Genomic DNA, 21,956 nt, shown 5'->3' on the forward strand with positions numbered 1-21,956 from the left:
TCATATTACAGAAGGTTTTTTGACGCCGTAAAAACCGTTATGATGACGTTTATAATTTTCATGGCCATTAAAACACGGAAGCGCTCAGATACATGATGATTTATGATTACATTTCAATATTCCACCCTTGAGCACTGACCTTAACCCACAAAAGATTGATTTAATTCATAGATGATGAATAATCAGTCATACACCAGGTAACATATTTTCTGAGACACTTACATATGTATTATTTTTCAAGGGGTCAATAAATTTTCAAGTTAGTTTTCTTGTAAAACTAATTAGAAATTTGCGCGCTTATTATTTGTTTTTGCGTGGTAAGATTTGTTTGTGATCGTTCTAGTGGAGGATGAAAAAAAAGAATACTAATATCTACCAAATCAGCCACCATAATATTCAGAAGGCATCGCATCGCAAGCGCAATCCCTGCGTATCGGTGAACACGAGCCACCAAAAATGCATTCGATTTTCATGAAAGTGGAACTTTCTGTAAGGTGCCCAAGCAAACGTCGGGTCGTGAGAGTACTCACGCAGGAAATTTTTGAAAAAAACACCTTAAGTGCAACAATTTCACTAATTCTATATGTTTTGGGGAGAAGGTTTTCCTTATTTTCGTACAATTTTTCCAAAAATCAAGTTTTGAAGTATGCGCATATTTCGAGCTTGTACGAATGAAAAAGTTTTATCAATGAGTAAATCTTTTCAAATCGATGCTCAAATTTTCAGATGTTTTGATCGGTGACCCTTACAGTCCCACCTGCCGGGGACGAAACATGGGGTTTGATTTTGAAATATTAATGATAGTAATTAATAATAGTGTAGATATATAGTTGTGTGATCGGCTGTCGAATTTTGTTTAAATCGAAGTACATAATTGGAAGATGCTAATGCAAGTTATTATGGTGTGTTTGAAATGAAATGAATCCTCAAACGAAATGAATTCAACAACTAAACTATTGTTCAAACTTGGCCTCTTTATTCAAGACTATTAACAAACTAGTGCCGCGAAACAAAACCGTAATAATGTCGCATAGTGCCGGTTTGCCAGAAAAATTGGAAAGGAACAATCAAGTAATTCATCTACTTAAAGCGAGGAAAACTGACAAATTTCAAATCAATTAAAAGTGAAGCTACTGTACACTGGTAGCGAAAGTTCGTGCGTCAAATATACTAGTTAACATCTGAAGTACTACTCCAGGGGCGGATCTAGGATTTTCCATGGGGGGGGGGGGGGGTGTCCAATGAGAGAAAGGGGCACTTTTTACGAAACACCACATAATCTGAATACTTCCACAACATTTTAGGGGGTGCTTTCGGTCATTTCATGCGTTGAAAAAATATTATAGCTGGAAAACCTTGGTCAAAAAAAATTTTGTGGGGTGACATTTTGAGGGCACTTCAAAGTTGAGGGGGGTCTGGACACCCCAACATCCCCCCTAGATCCGCCCCTGTACTCGTCCTGTTGTATTGAACATTTACCAAAACTATCGCTCCTAATAGCAAGAATGTATTCCTCCACAAACTCAACTGCGAGTGAAACTCTATGTATGGTGTGAAACACCATCAGGTACTTAATAACGATTAAGCGTGAATGAGTTCGAAATGAAGAGCTATAAATCCTACAGCGCAGGGGCGGATCTAGGGGGTCCAGAATATTAAATAAATTCTTCTAATTTTGTTTCAGATATCAGATTAAGCAACCATATCATAGGCTTCTAGCGAGGTTTTAGATATTTTCATAGAAATGCATCGGAAAACATGCAATTTCCGAAGGTTTGCAGGTGTTTTAACGAACTATATGTTTTGATGAAAAGAGCAAGGGCCCGGGCCCCCCTTGCAGGATCATCCCCAAAATCCATCTCTTAAAGTGCTAATCTAAATCAAAGATATTAACCAAATTCTAAAGGAAACCGTAGCAAACCGGACTTCAACTTACAACATGGTGCCGGGACATCGTGTAACAATATTCGTCGGCGTATTCACCAACACGTTTCATTTCATAAAGATAACCATTGGCACCGAAGACTTTCAAAATCAGTATTCTCTTTATTAACGAATAATCTTAACGAAGCTTTTACAAGATAAATGGCATGGTACGCGTTTGGGTGGAGATATCTAACCTTCATTATGCGCCTGTTTAAAGTAATAATGGAGTACTTTGATGAATAGATATTAAATATCAAGGCTACAAGTTCGATATTAAACATTTATTCACCGAAGTACTACAATTAACTGTACAGCCGCACAATATCGATTTTAACAATATCTCTCGCTACCTTTCGCTTATATAATACCGCTTATAAGGCATTTCCCTGTTCTCACGATTAGAATGTGGGAGCTAGTACTCAATAAATCTGTAAATTTGAATACAGCCGGATTCGGATTCTAGCTAAAATATCGCAAGACAATACGTTCCTTTCTAAGTCGGATCGCATATATTCAGTTACAGCGTAGTATTTTCAGTTACTTTGGTTGTTCACGCATTCGGTTATAGATACGGCCTTTGTGTGCGGTTAGTGGCGTAGTTCATTTGCCACTTTCTTAAGTTGTGGCTTCAGAATTGACTGCGACAATTGACAATTTTTTCATCGTGAAAAACGTGATCATTTTCATGGAGAGATTGTTTACGTTTTAATAAGGTAACACTTTGGGCCATATTTCATTGGCTGTACTCATATTTGCATGTACTAATCTTTGATCCTTCGTTCTACAGTTTCTAAGGTATATATTCAATTTGCTGTAACAACCAGATATTGCCGAGGTTCACATTATTAAACTCTTCGCAATTCAGGAACCCAGTTCACGATAATTGAACTGGTTTGCATTTCATCAAATAGAAGTTAATTCACTCACCGCTGCGATGTCCGGTGAAGTGACTTCAAAATCAATATAAGTTATTGAAAAAAGTCAACTACTTGCAGTTGGGCATCAACGCTAATGGAAAACGACCAATTCACAGTACAAAATTGCGTACATTAATCGGTACTTACTAAATCATTATTTTAGAATAGATTATATCTACTGACATCTAATTTCATCATATTACTATGGTCATGAAGGATACTCTGTACGACGAGAATATAGGATGACGGTTTCACATATATATATATATATATATATATATATATATATATATATATATATATATATATATATATATATATATATATATATATATATATATATATATATATATATATATATATATATATATATATATATATATATATATATATATATGTATATATATGTATACAGCGATTGTTACAACAAAAATGCTTCCTGCCGAATATCCTATCCAATGCACCAGTCAGCGAACATTTTAGCGAACATGGTAGTATTTCGCAAGTTTGACAAATCATCCCATGTCTTTGTTATGTCAATCTTGCGCAAAAACGGGGGCTGGTGAAAGCGAGTTCGTGAGCGATACTGGACCCCTGGTAAGCGAGGAAGGACACATTGAGGACGCATGTAGAAGTAAACGTGCACAACTGAAACGACATTCAGAATTCCATCAAAATCAATGGAAAAAGTTCCTAAAAGCCTGAAATAATGTCCGAAATTATGTCTAAACCTGCAGGTGAATGTATTCTTTCAATCCATACCAAGAACACCCATTTCCAGTGTCATTCACCGGGATCATTCGCGTTTCACAGAAAGCGAATAACTCACTTTCTACGATATATAGATATAAATCCTATAATCTTGTATTGGACGAAATTTGCGTAAACAAATCGACCCGTCGTGGGACATTTCTTTAGAGATTAGTGGACATAGTGGACAGGAACGTGGTCACCAGGAAAGTCTTCAAGGCTGCCCATTCGACTGTTGCAGTCACCGCACAATAGGACTTTTCCGCGTTATCCAATCTAGTTGTATGATCTATCAAATCGTCAAAGGTTCGTGCTGAACGGGATATTGTCCGGACAACCTCATCCGCCGTATCTAATATATGCTGGCCCAGGTATATGCTTGCCAGGTCATAAAGGTTTCGATAGCGTTAGATGTTCGTATTATCATAACACGTACTTTTCCTTGCAGAATTGACTCGAACCTTCGTTATCTGTTTGCTAGATGACGATTCACCACTGTCGCGTAACTGACTCGCGGAAGGCGTCGTCGTTGCGAAACGATCGACCCCTGGAGATATCACGTTACTCGCCGAAAAATACATCGTCGGATTTCTCGGGACGAGCGTTTGACTCGTCTGCGCCGACGTCAACGCGACTACACCATTCGACAGCTGAGGTGACGTTTCGTTCCTCATTAAACATTTGAAGGCGTCTCGAAATGCTTGGTGATAATTCTTGTTACAGAAAACGTATATGATCGGGTTGATGAAAGAGTTCGAGTAAATGATCAACATAACGCTATGCCTTGCAGCGAGGTCAAGGTTTTTACCTTCGCTTTTGGTCATGGCCTTCCAATACAACGCCAAAAACGGCGTCCAGCATATTATCGAAGCGAACACTAACGCGCACGTAGTTATAAGAGTCCTTTTCAGATAAGCGTTCGATTCTCTATGACTCGGTATATTCATACCCGTATTTCCTGCTATTACTCGATTCTGTTTGTACAATATGCGTATCATGTCCGCGTTAAGGGTCAAAAGACCCAGAATCGGCACGGTTAGCGCTAACGTATTAGTCACGTGATTTGCCACGTTGCTTACCGCTATGTAGTGACAACATTTCGGGGCCGGGTCTGCTGATGTCATACGCCCCATCACGTACACCGTCGGAATGAGCCAACCAATAACGATTGTCATGGTCGTTATTCTATCGGCGTGTTTTCTGTAGAAAGTCGAACCTCTGACTGCTATGTATCTGTTAACGGTAATGCATAGCACGTTACAACACGAGGCCATTAACGAGAAAGTTACTAACGTGTGCATCGCCAAGCACAATCTGATACTCGCGTTTCCCGGTTCTGATGTAAATAGCTGGACGAGCGGAAATATGACGATACCGACGATCGTGTCCGCAAGGGAGAGACTCACCAGAAGGCGATCGAAGCGCGTTCGTAGGTTCTTATACGCTATAGCAAACGCCAAGACTAACATGTTGCCCGTCAACACGAAAAAGGCCATGAAAAACATGGTGAGCAAAACGATGTGTTTCATTCCCGACCCGGGCGGTAAGATGTATCTGGAACAATTCACTCGGCTGCCATTTCTTACCTCGTCAACGTACATCAGACTTCCCATCGTGAACTAGTGTAGATTTACGATGAAATCCCGATATATTCGTGTATTCCTGCAATGTACGAAACATGAATGAAGGAATCGTTGCTTTTTTCGTTACTATTTTCTGTCGTTACTTAACCCTCTAGTGCCTGGGCCTGAAAAATGTACGATATCTCTTATTGAACTTATGTTTTCCGCATCGTCTAGCAGCATACGGCACGAATTCAGTATCAATTTGGAAACATTCACAAATTTCCTCATAATTTCAAAGAACTATGAGGACATAAAAGTGTAGGTAAAAGCTTTAATTTATGAAGTAAGTTAGTATAAGTGAAGTTTATTCTGACCTTGAATTAAGTACAAGAATGCTATTAAAATATGTTAATGCAGCATATACAATTGACGCTTTTTCACATTTGTCTCAGTGCTTAAAAACAGGAATCCCTTAGTAATCTGGATATAGACGAATGGAAGTGCAATCTTTGCAATTCTGGTGACATCAATGATGAAATGCATTATCTCCTGTGAAAAATCCTCAATGACGAGTATGGCCACACAAACCTGGCGCCATCTATCATGAAAACTATGTACAAAGTGTCGAGGAGCTTCCCAGGCAATTACTTTGGATACTTTGATAACTTGAATGGCAGCTAATATTAGACATATTTTTGTCCACGTGTGTGGACCGGAGGTCAAATTATCAAATTATTCACAGTTCATTTTTCTTCTGTTCAGACTTTTTTTCAAAAACCAATTTGTCTTATGCATTTACGTCATCGCGGTTAAGTCGACGAAAGTATATGCAATTTTCATGCAATCCTATGATTATGTCGTCTCGGAGTCAATACGGTTGTATATCATATCGACGATTGAGGTTGAAATGACGTTTTGTTTCGACAGTGTATGTTTATTCTTAAAATTCTAAAATTTCGGACGAATCGATCTAGGAAATTTGGAAGGCCGGGGTACGAAGAAAATAAAAAGATTTTCTCGAATAAAGCAGCCATTTCATAGGGCTACTAACTGGGTCCCGACCTCGTTATTTGATATTCTGGTCCACTACCTTGGAATTCACTCGATCCAACTTTAAAGGAGTCGAAGAGTATCTACGTTTTTAAAAAGAATTTCAAACATCATCTGTTAATGGGTCACTCTGTTTAATGTATATTGATCTGAATTTATTGTGCCTTGTCATGATTTCCATGCGTGTGCTTGCCCAAGTGTGATAGTTTGGCGAAAGGTTGTGTGCATGTGTGTGCGTGTGTGCGTGTGTGATTTTCATGGGTACCAGGGCCCTGTTTTATGGTTACAAGTGTTTTACTTCTCCTGGTATCCATCGACTTATAATTACCATATTATTTTGTGTAATTTCCTAATGTAATTTAATTTGTAAATAAAGAATAATAATGATGATAATATTTTAGAAGAAATGTGCGCGGAAAGATGAAATTTCCGAAAGGATGTGTTTCAAATAAGCAGGTTTTTACGATCTTTGGCCTGGCGAAAAGGGCAACCTCAATGGAAAGGCATGGGTCCGGACCCCCAAGACCACCTCCTAAATCCGGCTGGCTATATTATACGGATGAAATAGGACAGTAGACATATGGTAGGCAACAGCGGAATAATTAAAGCAAGCAACATTTAGTTCAAGAAGTGAATAACATCCTTGGATAAACACTATTGTGTTCAAAACGCGGATTTCATTTTTAAGAAATCGACAACCTGCCAATACGCAAAATCTAATCCTGGACCTAGTATTCGCGTGATCGCTTCAATAACCACACGACCACGCAGAATATGCTGACTTCATCCCGATAGGCAAGACTGGGTTTGGTCTCAAGTCCCACATATCCTGATGCCATCACGTGACTCGCCGCTGCGCCCGTGCAGTGCCATGACGTCATTATCGGCCAATCATATTGGAAATCACGTTTTATTCCAGCGCAGGTTATTCTACAGAATACATACGTGAATTTTCCTCAGCGATTGCCAGACTAATAGGTTAAGCTTCGTCCACACTTGCTTCTAATATCGGAATTACGCGTGTACGCTACGATCGAAAAACGGGATCAATACATAGTTTTCCGCAAAACCCGGGTTTTAGAAAAAGAAAAAGAAGGGTACACTCCTCATTGAACCCGCGTCCGCCTACTATTAGGACTGTATTTTGTATAGTGTAGACGGTAAACCCACGTTCAATGCAGCGTTCGGGCGCTACAATTGACATTGAATGCGAACTTCGTGGATTCGTACTACCGAAGGCGGGTTAACGTGTAGATGCTACTCACTACGAGTACATTACACGGCGCCACTCACCCGGGTACATTGAAACCCGGGTACAGTGAAACCTGGGTTCAACGAGCTAGTGTAGACGTGGTTTATGTGATGTCATCAGGTTCAAATCCCTGAGACGCATTTCCCAAGTACTGCCGCGTTTTGAAGGATCTCATCTTTGAATCGAATTTACGTATATTATAATCTCTATCTGGACACTTGAAACCAGGGCACTCCAACCAGGCTTTACGCACGCGTGAAATCACGCATCGAAGATCAATTTTGCCGGGAAACATGGGATTCGAAACCACGCCCAGGTGTTTGTATTGTGATTACGTCATGATTTCCCGTAGACATGTGATTCGTGAATTTTCCGTCGTTGATGAGATCTAAAGTCTCGGATGGTACCTATATTGCTTGAACGAAATCTTATGCCTAGAACGAAATGTCACTTCTTGGAAGGTTTCAAACCTAAAATCCGCGTTTTGGACAGAATATCCTATATCTTGAAATGAAACAATCATTCTTCCTTGAATTATGGATATAACGTCAAGCATTATTTCTGCTTTTGTGGCGTAAAATACAAACATCACATGGAAATATCAAAGCGATTTTAAGTTCCATAGGTTTAATTGCGGGAGAGTTTAATACTAAATTGTTAAATACTAAATAATAGCAAAACGCAACTATCAAAAATTGATTTTAAATTTTAAAAAAAACCATGATTTTACTTACATGATTCGGTCAATCGATTTCGACGCATCTCTTCGAGTCCTTTTCGAGTCCTTTTCACGAAATGAATAGATACAAACTAGCAACACTACTGTGGCAAGCGGAATTCCACCATAATCCACCAGGTGTCGCTAGTGTACAATACGACGTCATTCAAAAATTTAATCAGGCAATGAATATCGATCCAACACCTTAAACAAGCTAGCGTATTTCTTTGGAGTTTTGATTAAAAATGAAAATACAGGGTGTCCCATTAATTACTATACATAAAGAACTGCCTGTCATTTTCAAACCGCTTGAGATAAATCAGCCAAATCGTCAGGAGAGATGGACTATAATAATACTTTTCACCACAAAAATTACTTAACTAAAATCAAATTACTTTACAAAATATGCTGGATGGGAGAACCTTTCAATTTTATCACATGATTCAGTCTATTGTTGAAATTTCTCAGTACATTGACAATCATCTGTGTTATTGCAGTTGTTTCTCTTTAAATCATCAATAGTTTCTGGCTTGTTTTGGTACACTGTGTCCTTCAGCTAGCCCCACATGTATCCAGTGGATTTAAGTCAGGCGAGTATGGGGCCCAGTCGTTTACAGTTTGGAGCGCTAAGATTCTGTCACCGAAATGCCTATGCAGAACATCAATTGTTTTGTGTGCTGAAAGACATTGCACACCATTCTGTCGGGACCACACAGGATTGAAACATCCTCTAGACATCTACGAATTTTGTAATGGAGTACTGAATCAGCATCTTATGATAGCTGGCTCCATTCATAGTCAGCATTTCCTTTTTTGTCAAAAAGGTATGGCCCGATTATAGGCCCACTGGATGACCTACTGTATGGCAAATCCAAAGATCACACCTCGTAGACAACAGACAGCTCACTTGATGACATTGATAAAGTGGCTTCTCTGCAATCAAATAGGGATTCTTGACACCAAAATCTATGGTTCAGACTGACAGAAAGATTTGGTTTCCTAAAACCAGCATACCATCTAGGCTTTTTGTTTCAGATACATAGATATGATTTAACAGTGATATATTCTTAATCACAATTATACAAAATCACTACAACAATTTAATCACTTGCTAGGAAATCACTAAGCAAATTACCATAGCAACCACGATAATAATCAAAAAGTACTGTTACATCTATCATTTGGTGGAAAATCGAAACATTTCATTAAGAAATGTGGAGGATACAGGCAGTTCTTTATGTATAGTAATTAATGGGACACCCTGTAACTATGATAATAAATTTAGTTTATTTCACTTTGTACTGAAGTTTATTTTGTTAGTCAACTGGGCCAATGCCCACACGTAGTATTATGTATATTATGTTAGCTTGGATGTGCTCCAAGATACTAGTTATTGTTAAGAGTATCTCCTTTTTGATTTAGACTTGTCATAGAAAGAGTTCCTCAGGAACTCCTGTTTTCTTTTAAGTAAAAAGACAAATGTAAAAAGTGTCTTAGATATTTCCTCAACCTTCAGTTTAAAGTCGGAGTGTGAACAATATTCAACATTCTAGGAAGTAAAGAATTTTAACAGAAAACAAAACTATCGAGCAAATGATGTCGTCCCGAAATTTTGACATTCGAGAAATTACTGCTGACCTTACGTTAACGTAATTTTTTGTACTTACTCGTTCGGTTCCGGATCTAGGAGCTCGATAAATCGCTTTACTGCCGCCTGACGAATGAACAAACGCGCATCTTCACGTCTCCGATAATTGAGATTGTATCACCCGTAAGTTACGGCTTTAGTGAACCCGGCGCTGCTGCAGTTGCCTTAGAATAGCGCGATGAGACAACGCTTCTGTAAGTGACGAATATTGTTGATACATTAATGTCGCGAGGTTTGCGTGTGAATGTGTCGAATGCGCCATAACCAGCCTTTTCTTATTTCTATGGAAATCCTTCTCAGCGCGAGAAATGATAAATTAACAAGTTTACCCGGTCTGATTACGAAAGTCATGACGTTTAGTCACGCTCATCGGTGCACAGAGACTCACGTTTCTAGGATCAGAGGCTCACGTTTCTATCACCGTGCTTATATTTAAGAGAACCAGAATAGCCTAGTTAGCCGAACCCCATAGTCGAAATCCATGAAAATAGATAATCCGTTTTTAGTCCGGCGTATGTAAACCAGAAGGGCTCACGAATTATGGAATATCGTTTGCGAGGAATTTGATAAATGGCTGAAATATTCACAGGGAGTTGAATACGTTCTGGGGTGTACAAATTAGTCTTTACCATGGGCAACAATTGCACTTTTGCTAGAATCTGTTGTCAAAGTTTTACTACGTTGATGATTCCAGGACCTTTTCCATCCTGTAAATAAGTTTGATTTATCTTTTAAGCGAGTTCGGGAGCGATACTAGCCCCTGGCAAGCGAGGATGGATAAATATGAGGACGCATATAGAAGTAAACGCGCACATGTAGAAGCGACCGTTAGAATTCCATCAAAATTAAATGGAAAAAGTTCCCAAAAATCAGAAGAATATAGAAGCCAGCCCGAAATCCTGTTTAAACCTGCAGGTGGGCGTATTCCTTCAATCCATACCAAGAAACATCGGCCTTCACCGAGATCGCTCGCGTTTCACAGAAAGCGAAGAACTCTCTCACATAAATGATATTTAGATCGATGAATCTAAATCTTGTATTGGACGAACTTTATCGTAAAATCAACCCAGTTTATTTCTGTCATATTGGACATACCCCTTTTAAATCGTATGGAAATTCCGTCGATATATAGGTACCCATTCTCGTGGACGGGCTAAGATAATGATACAATATATAGTCATTTTCGAACGAGCCATCTTCGTCAAAAGTGAGATTTTTTTTGACGCCTTATAAAACGTTACCATTATGAAATCTAAACAATGCTAACCATTCAGCGTCATTTTACAAACGACAACCGTAAATCGATGTGCAAAACGTCACAGGTTTATGTGTACACATACAAGCCATTTGGCAAAATATTATTGATAAAGATGTAGAATGGCTCCCTGTGATTATATAATGACCTATATTTTAACGTCGAAATGTTATATTGTATTGAATATCATGAGAAGACGTATTGTAATAGTAAAGGATGTATGATTATATCAGGAGCGTCAGGCATAATAGAAATGATAAGTAAATCGGATTATTCGGTTAAATGGCGGATGTATACACGATTTGGAAGTCTGATATAAAAGTCAGACCCTGACATGGGGATGCTAGTGGAATGACGAAGCTATCTACGATCTGAGTAGGGCCGGCGTGAATTTCATCGGCGGCTACAAGCGGTCTATATAAAAACGTGTAAACATATAATTTCAATATTCAAATGTTTTAGAAAATATGTTCGATATTAGAGGTATGCAGGTTTCATGAGATTAGCAATTTATAATAGCATAACTGTCATATCTCATTCGCGGGGGATATATTTTTCATTATCCATTCAATCTGGGGGAATTAATTTTTTCTTCATATTTCAATGTAAAGGTCGATACATTTCCAGTGTAGAGACCCTCCTAAAACCAATATCTGTTATGAAGCTAATAGGTATCTCTACCAGAAAATGTTAGTTATAAAAAGTTTGGACCTACGGGTGCAAGGTAGGACCCCCCAAAACCTGAGGTCAAGTTGAGGTCACGCAACAAAAAAAAGTCGCCGACAACCAGTACATACTGCCTGTGTGTGTAGAGTATATACAATCGCTTGTGAGCTCTCTATAGAGCATGCTGACTCAGTGTAAGCAGCCAGACTCGACTAGTTTGCCATCTATCGGGGGTAATAGGAACCGTCACTTGAGACGTGACCACGCCCCAGTCTCTTTGTTTTAGCTGTCACCTGAGGCGTGACGACGCCAACCGTAGAGATATACGGCTCCGCGTCCACTGATGGCATGTGTATAAGGTGACAATTCAATTCAATACTTTATTGATCCTTATTTCATTGAAATTCCGGGATAAAATTCCCAAATTCAATAAAGTTACAAATTTTAAACTAAGAAAATACAAAATACAAGACACACGGGTAATTCATACAGAATAACATGAATAAGTTATTTAAATGACAACTTCAACCCAGACTCAAGTCTAGGATATCGAGTGACAGCCAAACCGGGATCCCGGTCGACCGGGCCGGCTGGCTACACGATATGCTCGAAGTCATGATGAAGCAGACATCAGAAGAGCTCTTTCTTCAACCATGGAGGCAATGAAGTTGCAGACCAGCTTAGAGGCAAAAATGAATCGAAATCGGTCACAAGTTGACAATTTTTTTTAAAAATTAGACCAGTCGAAGACTGTATCATCTACCCAATCGCCAAATCTCATAATTCCCCAAATTTCTTAAAACTTCGATTTCAAGTTTGCAATTCCACATTAGCTTATCCCAGAAATTTTTCGCAGGCGTCAAATAATTTATTAAAGTTAATTTTCTTGTTAATACTTTTTGGCACTTCTGTTCCAACTCACTAAATTTGATAAGGACGTTATGAAAATATATATGCAATGAATGTTAAACAACATATATATAATTATGAAGCATGATAGGGGCAGTGCCCAACCTAATCTGTATTGCTCTAGTCCTATCGTTAACCGCTCATTGTAATGATACTATTACTAATTATATTAAAGGCTTTATGCAGAGTTAGAACGAATAAATGATTTAGAAGATTTATTCCTTAAGATAGAAAGTGTTTTCCCTAATTTGCAAAAATTTGTTGAAATTTTTTTCATCCGACCTCCCAAATTAGCGTGAGGGCCATAGCAACGCGCTTAACAACGAAATTACGCAATTCGTAAATCGCACGTAAGCGTATCCCTTCTAAAAATCTCAGCCATATATTATGTCTGGCAAACGAAATTCCAAATTTCGAAAAAGCAGCCGTGCTGAACGAAAGTATTATGGGCAACTTCGCAGAAAGTTGTATAAAACTCCGACCTGCGATTGTGACAAATTATGGTTCAAACTTAACGTGAAAAAACATTAAACTTTATCAGGGTACATGTCACAACGTCGGATACCGCACAACGTTCAAGTCGCAAGTTGTTGGCATCTGTGTGAGTGGAGTTTTTTGCACCCTTTATCCATGGACATGTACACATGGTGATCATAAGTGATCTTAGTGCCTAAAAATGAAACACGAGTGAGTCTATATATTGTCAAAGTTTCCTCCAACGTTTTCAATTGTGAAATGAAATGATGTCGACGATGTATAATCTGCTTATAATATACACCATCTGCGGACCATATGGCGCTGTTAAAAAAAAATAAAATCGGACCCCGGCTCGGAAACAACACATTTCCATTTTACGTCGAGTTACCCATCGTATATAAACGTAATCGGATACAGACTATGCCATAGTTCAATCGAGGTGCACGCGGGACGACTGGGATTGTGGATATTAAGTCCTATTTTCTTGCTTGCTGCTACAAGGAAAAGAAAAAACGCAAAAAAGTAAATATTGAAACACCATTGATGAGACTATATCCGCATTGTGAAGATATTATTGCGGAAAATCCCACAATATAGACGTATTCCTGAAGATGACTATTTCTAGTAGTCGAAACGTTGAATAAACTACAGTCCAGCTCAAGGAAACATTTTCGAACTTTATTTTCGTCAATATTGTAGGATTTTCGTAATACTAAATTTCATAGAATATTTTTTGCAGAATCTTTTATTGATATTCGCTTAAGCGCATGGTGTATATACATTAGCCCTGAATAGACCGGAGTCAATCGTTCGGCTACGCAAACTTAGTGACACAGTACAGCGTGAGTATAGTTCAGACTACATCTCTTTGGGCTCCACGAAGAGTCACCGCGTCTCTCCTTGTTATCGTAACCATCATGGTCTACAAAAAGCCACCCCTTCTCTTTCGATAAAATAATCTAAAATAACCCAAGCTTCCTCGATAATTTTTACGTAAACGCAAAGGTTTCAAGATGAAACCATACATAAACGAGACGGATTTCTAAGAAAGTATTCTCTAAAGTAGTACTGTTATACGAGGTCCCGGGAGCTATATTTGGGATGTCCCAGGGGATTAAAACTTCACAGTGAGCCGATATTTCCACTAAAGCACCTGAGCGAGAATAACAAAGGACTTGCCTGGACAATGCTTTATTCACAAGAGAACGAACGTTTACACAAATATACGAATTCCAGATCCGGACCCACTTACCAGGGGAGTCTCATCACAGTACTATAATCTTATATAATAATACCTAATTGTCGAAACCGACTGCTCGGTCGTTACTGCATGTATCGCCCTGAAAATTTGCCCGGTGGTAGTGGGCCCCTACTCAATTCACGTGCATTGAATTTATGAGTCGAAAATTCTACGTTTAAAAATCACCCTTGTTTCCACGAGCTTTCCACCAGTAAAAATGAATAAACTGTGATAATTAAAGTGGATTTTAGTAGGCGTTCCGTTCCGCAAACTACAGTTACCCCTCGTGAAACTGTATTTCCCGGAACGGAGCGGAACAAGAAAAATTGAATCATGTTGATATGGTACTCTGTGTAACAAAAACGAATAAATCAGCGCAATATACGCTAATGAAAGTGGATTTTAGTAGTGTTCCGTTCCGTTCCACAAATTACAGTTACCCCGTAGTGAAACTGTATTTTACAGATTTAAGGTCACCGGCTGCTTGAAATACAACTGTAGAGCTGCCACAAAGCCATATTTTTTGCTGATCACACAAAGGGGTGGGAGGGGGATGGGACGACCCCCTTTTTGAACCAAATTGCCCTTTTAGAAATGGTAATGACGTAATTTGTCCACTATGACGAAAATCGTTTCGTTCCGTTCCGGTAATTACAGTAAGCCCATGTTACAGTACAATGTAGGTACGTAACATACGAGTTGTAAACATCTTAATGCTTAATCTAGCTGTTACATGACGTTTATTTTAAATCGAGTTGTAAACATCTTAATGCTTAATCTAGCTGTTACATGACATTTAGTTTAAATTTATTAGCATGTCTGTGCGTACACATTAGCTCTGTCCTCATGAAATCACAGGACTATGAATCCTTATTAATAGATTTAGTAAAAGAAAATCATAAGAAAGTACAAAAAATCATCAGCCATTTTGGGAGATATCTCCCTCTGTGAGCATCTTCCTCCGCAGCTTAGATGATCTCATTATCAGCCCATCAGATAGCTATCCCGTTTTATTTTAGCCTGGGGTTAATTCCCATTTATAGCTCTGCCGTGAAATTTATTTACCTCAGCGATTATACGATGAGCAATGTGATTGGTGCCGTAAGTTTTCGTGCACCAAAGCTGCGCGTGTACCTGCGCACCCTGTCTGCTGTGGCAGAGGTTCGTGCCGTGGCTGAGTGTAGCGATGCCATTAGGTTCGAATCCCTGCCGTGGGAGGATGCTCATCGAGGGCGGGTCTAGGATTTTTGTAGGGACGGTGTCCTCAAAGTAAAAATGGACCATATGAAATGTTGCTGTATAAGGACGACGCAAGCTGCGTAGTTGCATAGCCCTTACGGCCAATGGCCGTGAGAGGGTACTCAAGGGGATCTCCTGTACTCGCCAAAAGAAATTTTTAAGAAATTTTGAGGAGAATTCCGTTAGATTTCCACGAGGTTGAACAATGAAATCCATGAAATTAATCATGAAATACACAAAACCACATTGTATACCATTGTATATTCATCATTTTCCACTTCTTTTTGTTTCATACTTACCTCAATTGAAAAGGTCACTTTCAATCCACCCCTGTGTAATATTTGGCAAAATTCCGCTTAGAATTCGGTGTTTCGGCGTTTCCCTAGATAATTTTAAGCAGGGGGATACATCTACCGAGAAACTGAGTGTTAAATACAGTCTACATAGTAGTTTTTGAAAGTGATTTTTAAAGATGCTTTTCCTGATGCTTTATTCACTGAAATACGGTTTCAGTGCTTATACACAATCCCAGAAAGTATACTTTGTTTCTCATCACATTCCTTATGCAATCCAAGACGATCGGTGAGAAGTATTCATTTTCAAGAAGTTAAAAAACCCGATATAAGGGCACAAAAAGACTACCTAGTTTCTCAAGAAAGTCAAATGCCACCCGCGTCAGGAAATCCCTAATTGAAATTTAAAAGACAAATGCGCTCGCCCGCATCGGCAAAGCATCGGTCGTCTTTTTTTTAATAAGAATTAAAACCCGCTCGCCCGCATAGCTGAATGGTATAGTGTAAATCAGTGGTTTATTTCTGCGGGCGTTTGTATGCTCATCCTCGACGTACTGGTAATCCACATCTAGTGAAAATGATTGTCTCAGTTTCGATTAAATGAGTCGATATAGTTTGATTTTATAGGTTTTGAGGAGCTACTTAATTCTGAATTACTCGCATAACTGGCATTTTTTGGCATTAGTAAAAAAACTTCCCTCTCGCGGCTGTTCTATAAGTCTCGGGTTGAGCCTTTTACTTGAACCTTTTTATTAAAAAAAAGCAATAAAAATAAAATTCGCCCACCTTCGTCACTTTCCAGAAAAAAAAATCTGATGAGAAACTAGGGTATTTCTTTGTGTGGCCTAAAATCTTCGCTTGCTCATGCATTTCAAGATGCGCGAGCTGTCCCATAATACATTATTAGCACTGAAAACAAAATCATAGCTTTTCTCCTGTAAATACCTCTTAATAATCGAATGACACAGATTTATTCACAACGAGAAAATTCCATCAACAATGAAATAGACAACAAAATAACCATCAATTCAAACCAGACATACGTTTCTCTCAATGTCTTAAAACATATATATTTCTTACTGCTTTTAACTGAATGCTGATGTCTGTATAATTGATGAGAAACTAAGATATATTTTTTTTGCCTATGAATCTACAGTACTGTATTTCAATTTACAGAAGGAAATGTTGGCTAGAGCCTTGTTTCGGCCATTCGCTCGCTATGTTGCCGTGTTTGTTCTTGGAGCAGTAATGGGATTATACTTCGGTGTCATGATGGGCGCGCAAGATCGAATATTCAGTTGGAAACGCTACCGAAGATCAAATTCAAATGTAACTGTACTCACAGTTGAAAGTATACCAGGTATTCCCGGTGATCAAAACACTATCGACAATAATGGTAACAACTCAGTATTAAGACGAGCACAAACATGGGACGATTATCGCGAGAACCATTCCAAAGGTATTGTTCTTGGATTTTGCTATCGTGTCAAACAATTGCACTCAAAAGTTAGTTACGAGGATTGGAAAGCCCGCCGCACACGGCACCGAAAAAACGGGGAAGTCATTACACAAAACACCGAACAGAAAAACGTTTTTCGCGAAACAAGCACTGCTTGATTTGCGAAAAACGTTTTGTGTAGTCGAAAACGTATTTCGTCCCGTGTGCGGTGGATGTTTTGTGTTTGCAAAATATCCACGGCTGAATAACCAATCTGCGAGCAATAATGTATAACATGGCACTACAAAAGTTGATGTGAATAACTGCCGTGTCCGTTGAACGTTTTATCGTTTGCGGGCAAAACGTTTTACGAAAAGCGTTTTGTGAAAACGGTGAAAAACGTTATTTTCCGTTTTGGCAAAACAAATGCTATACCGTGTGCGTTAGGGTTTAGGCTCCATCTAAATATCATAACGATCTCGATTAATAAAACACTATATCCGAGTTGTGACGATAATGTAGAGAGAATCCCACAATAATAACGAAAAACAGTCCGAAAATAATTCTGGAGCTAGTCGAATAAACTAATAGCTGCAGTTACATTTTCGGACTGTTTTTCATTATTATTGTGGCCATGGTCTCCGATCCATCGGTCCCAATAGTGGCATTATAAGGTAAATTCATCACGCCACCATTAAAACCGTATGCCTTGCAGTCATATTCTTGCATCTTACGTTTTAGACGATCGAACTGTCGCCGACACTTTGTTCGAAAAAGTGCGTGTCTTCTGTTGGGTCATGACTTCGCCGATGAATAGGGACAAGAAAGCCGTGCACGTGAAAGCAACGTGGCTCAAACGATGCAACGGCTACGTTTTCATCAGCAGTGAAGATGACCTATCTTTACCAGCTGTCAAATTGCCAGGGGTGAAAGAAGGTCGCAGGTATTTGTGGGGTAAGACTAAGGCGGCATTTAGGTACATCTACCAGCAACACTTGAACGACTACGACTGGTTTCTGAAGGCTGATGACGACACGTACGTTATCATGGAAAACCTTCGCCATTTGTTGAGTTTCCACAACAATTCAGAGCCTGTCCATTTCGGCCGCCAATTACGTTCACCTAGGGAAAGGACCAAACAGCCGTATATGAGCGGAGGTGCCGGGTATGTGTTAAGTCGTGAAGCAGTTAGAAGACTAGCCGAACACGGACTTGGCGCCAGTAACAAATGCGAGTCAATCGAAAGCATTCCAGAGGATTTCAATATGGGCAAATGTTTGGGGCTTATCGGTGTAGTTGACATTGATACGAGGGACGAGTTTCAACGAGACCGCTTTCATCCTTTTCGACCAGAGGTCCATTTGTTTAAAGGTTATTTGCCAAAAGACTTCTGGTTCTGGAAATACATCGTTCATCCTTCAGAAATAGTGAGTATGCCTAACCTACACCCATGGAAAGAGAATACATAACTAACTGATAAATAGTCAAAATTTAACGTTTACGATAGATATAATGCTACGTTATACTCGGTTGTTTTCTAAAATGAATGGTCGGATAATGTTGTGAAATCCAAATCTTCTTGCAATTCCACCCAGTAACTATTTTATCCTCGGCCTTATTCGTTCTACGAATGTTCCGAATGTTTCACACTTCTATCTTTTGTGATCTCTCTTTTAGTGTTATTGTCTTTACAGCTACATTTCGTTCCACTCTTCGTCTTAGAACCGTCGATACATTCATTTTGTTTTTCCTCGAAGTCAAAACCTGAAACTTATATTCTGATTTCCTACATTCACAAAATTCCAAAGCTAGTAGTCCATTCCCATTTTAGTAATATTTATAGTTACCAGGGCCGTACCCCGAATTTTAATCATTTTTGGGAAAGGCAGAGATACCCGGAAAAATGCAGTTCTATGGGATATAACAATATAACATATATTTGCAAAAAGGACACATTTACAAAATTTCTCGGGGTAGGCAACTGCCCTCTGTCTTCCGCTAAACAAGGCCCTGCGTCCAGTTTTATAGACTGGTACCATCTCAAACCCAGGAGTTAACTCAACTGAAATTGAAATGAGTTGGCCCCTGGGTTAAAGTCAACACCAGTCTGTAAAACCGGGGTTACTAATAGCTCTTATTATTTCCGCACAAACGCCCAACTTGAGCCACTTCTTAGTGTGCGCAACACGGTGTGGGTACAGTGCAGTTACCTCTGACCAACCCATTCCACTATTGGCCCAACAGTATAAACTTGCAGCATTGAATGTATCCTACCTATATCATTTCAGGGACCAGGATGCTGCAGCGATTTCACTATCAGTTTTCACTACATCCAACCGAGCAACATGTACGTCATCGAATTTTTCATATACCACTTGCGGCCGTTCGGAATTTCGAAACATTATTCTCTTCCCCCGAACTTCGAAAGCAAACGTGAAACGACGATGGGAGTGAACGGCGAGTTTCGTAAAACGCCATGAAAACGGCAACAACGTTAATAATACGATTGACTTGTTCGGCAATATTGAGCAATAATTTGTATATTCTATTTCATTTGTTTTTTTAATCTCAAGCTATCAATAAAGTTTCCAATTAGTTTTCTCGTTACTAATCGCCTTCCAACTTCTTATCCTTACATCGTTCAACATATTCATCGTTTAACATTTTCATGTTTCACGTGTCCATCTTTAACAATTACGTCATCGTAGCACACCCGTTAGTCTTACGATTATATTTTCTTTATCTGTTAATCACCTTTCGAATCAATCATTCCGGAGGTTTTCACCCGCCACCATAATCTCATGTCTGGAGTAGACGGCGGCACACGTGATCTGCACGCCCTTTGTTCGTGGTTGAACACATCTGTCGCGATGCTCAATCATGTCTTATGTCCCACATATGCATCAGTATATACAGCACACAGGCGTTATTACATACGTATCATAACGTACCAGATTCATAGGAATGTACGTATTACTTGCGTATGTATCATATTACGTACGTATCATGCTCAAACCTCATCCTCTACCGCGTTCATTGCTATATACACGACATTAGTCATTAGATCATTGGTAGCTTGTTTCGCCTTCATTCACCGACAACCAGTTCCAGGATCCTGGTTCCGTAGTTCTAGGTTCTATTTTTGACATTAGAAAGTTTGAAATAAATTCGATCCTAACTGGGGTGCATGATATAAGGCTGAAAAATGGATTGATACCTTGTTTCTCCTTTCCGATGAGCTTAAAAGTTGACCCGGCCGGCCGCCTATCTACCATGTACATGTCATACCATAACATACGATAAAAGACCCGGCAGTTAAATGAACTGATTACAAACTTTCTTGCAGTTTACAAAATGATCCGGTCGATTAGGGAAAACAAGGTATCATTTTTAGTCTAATTGTATAGCTTGATCTATCCCATCGTCTTCATCAAACCAGCAATTTAAGTACATATTCGTACTCCGTCTAATGGATATAATAATATATTTACAGATACCCTAAACATGTAGGCCTACATGGCCAAATGGACCAAACGGAAAAAAATGTCGCGTAATATGAAATATCTGATATTGCTGGTAGTAATCAACGTAGTAATAATCATTACGATAGTATGTCGGTTTCAAAACATTCAATCCATAAACAACACCCAACGAGGACAGCCGTTACTAACCTTGTTTACGTCGATGGGTAACGAGAGATTCTACGCTCTGAAGTATCAGAACGCGTTGCATTTATGGCCAAAAATCGACCCGAAGATTGTACCAGTACTATTTACGGACAATGACATTCTAACGGAAACCGCCATTGAGAACGGGTGGAAGGTACTTCCGATTCCCCGCAAAGCTTCAAACCGCCAACCGTATCTGAAAGACATGTTCGTCAAGGTCACGGAGGAATTCGATTCATTGTTTTACGGGTTTGCCAACGCCGACATGCTGTTTGACGGCACTCTGGTGGATACGCTGATATGCGTAGGCAACAAAATTGTCGAAAACAGTGAATTAATGTACAACAACCTGATTATTGGACAACGCCGCAACCTGGTCGTCACCGTTCAGAAGATCAGTACAATCGGTGAGGTCGAGCGACTGTTCATCTCCGACTCGACGGAGTTCGCTACAAACACTCAGGATTACTTTATCACGACTCGTACCGGCTATCCGTGGAAAAGTTTGCCCTATCTCGTGCTGGGAAGGCCGGGAATCGATAACTGGATAGTATACGACGCGAACGCAAAAAGCGTCGTCGTCATCGACGCGTCTAAAACCGTACACGCGTTACACCAGTCCAGCCCCGAGGGTCATTACAACGGATTCGCGCAGGCCGACGCCGACGTCAATCGGATGAAATTCTATAACTTAGGATTCAACGCCAACATGGGAACTACCGATTGCGCCGAGTTGGAAACTGAATCGCAACTCGGCATTGTGGCGCTTATACCGAAGAGAAATAAGATATGTAATTAATCCACGACCAGATGTCTATGAAGAACAATTTCAGCATAATCTATAGACCATTGCCGCGTATATATCGATTGTCCAGTCATTTGTTAAATAAAACTATAGGAAGCTAGGAAAACCTTCCAAGCAGAGAAGGGAGATCTATGTACAGC

At 39.4% G+C, this 21,956-nt stretch overlaps 3 protein-coding genes across 4 annotated transcripts; 2 read left to right on the top strand and 1 right to left on the bottom strand.

The window, feature by feature from the left end:
* Positions 1 to 4,000: 4,000 nt before the first annotated feature.
* LOC141907723 (adenosine receptor A3-like) lies at positions 4,001 to 5,206 on the bottom strand. Its single transcript, XM_074797461.1, has one exon. It carries the CDS (start codon positions 5,204 to 5,206, stop codon positions 4,001 to 4,003), a length of 1,206 nt encoding a protein of 401 aa, XP_074653562.1.
* Positions 5,207 to 13,522: 8,316 nt separating this feature from the next.
* Positions 13,523 to 19,945, top strand: LOC141907420 (glycoprotein-N-acetylgalactosamine 3-beta-galactosyltransferase 1-like). Of its 2 annotated transcripts, XM_074797058.1 has the most exons (5): positions 13,524 to 13,655; positions 13,873 to 13,975; positions 17,082 to 17,364; positions 18,085 to 18,770; positions 19,632 to 19,945. In XM_074797058.1, the coding sequence occupies exons 3-5, from the start codon at positions 17,088 to 17,090 to the stop codon at positions 19,821 to 19,823; spliced, it is 1,155 nt and encodes a 384-aa protein (XP_074653159.1). In that variant the 5' UTR covers positions 13,524 to 13,655; positions 13,873 to 13,975; positions 17,082 to 17,087; the 3' UTR covers positions 19,824 to 19,945. The 2 variants fall into 2 exon arrangements, with proteins under 2 accessions (XP_074653160.1, XP_074653159.1); XM_074797059.1 differs by lacking the exon at positions 13,873 to 13,975 and having other exon boundaries at positions 13,523 to 13,655.
* A 1,082-nt stretch (positions 19,946 to 21,027) lies between these two features.
* LOC141907724 (uncharacterized) lies at positions 21,028 to 21,944 on the top strand. Its single transcript, XM_074797462.1, has one exon. The coding sequence runs from the start codon at positions 21,028 to 21,030 to the stop codon at positions 21,808 to 21,810; it is 783 nt and encodes a 260-aa protein (XP_074653563.1). The 3' UTR covers positions 21,811 to 21,944.
* Positions 21,945 to 21,956: the final 12 nt, after the last annotated feature.

Source organism: Tubulanus polymorphus, chromosome 6 (genome assembly GCF_964204645.1).
Source record: "Tubulanus polymorphus chromosome 6, tnTubPoly1.2, whole genome shotgun sequence".
In the NCBI taxonomy this organism is placed as follows: Eukaryota; Metazoa; Nemertea; class Palaeonemertea; order Tubulaniformes; family Tubulanidae; genus Tubulanus; species Tubulanus polymorphus.

Bases quoted from the DNA above. Each gene is read 5' to 3' on its own strand.
- LOC141907723 (XM_074797461.1), bottom strand. From the start codon at position 5,206: ATGGGAAGTCTGATGTACGTTGACGAGGTAAGAAATGGCAGCCGAGTG.
- LOC141907420 (XM_074797059.1), top strand. From the start codon at position 17,088: ATGTTGGCTAGAGCCTTGTTTCGGCCATTCGCTCGCTATGTTGCCGTG. The intron at 17,365-18,084 runs GTATTGTTCTTG...CTTACGTTTTAG, and splicing joins TCGCGAGAACCATTCCAAAG to ACGATCGAACTGTCGCCGAC. The intron at 18,771-19,631 runs GTGAGTATGCCT...ATATCATTTCAG, and splicing joins TCGTTCATCCTTCAGAAATA to GGACCAGGATGCTGCAGCGA.
- LOC141907724 (XM_074797462.1), top strand. From the start codon at position 21,028: ATGGGTAACGAGAGATTCTACGCTCTGAAGTATCAGAACGCGTTGCAT.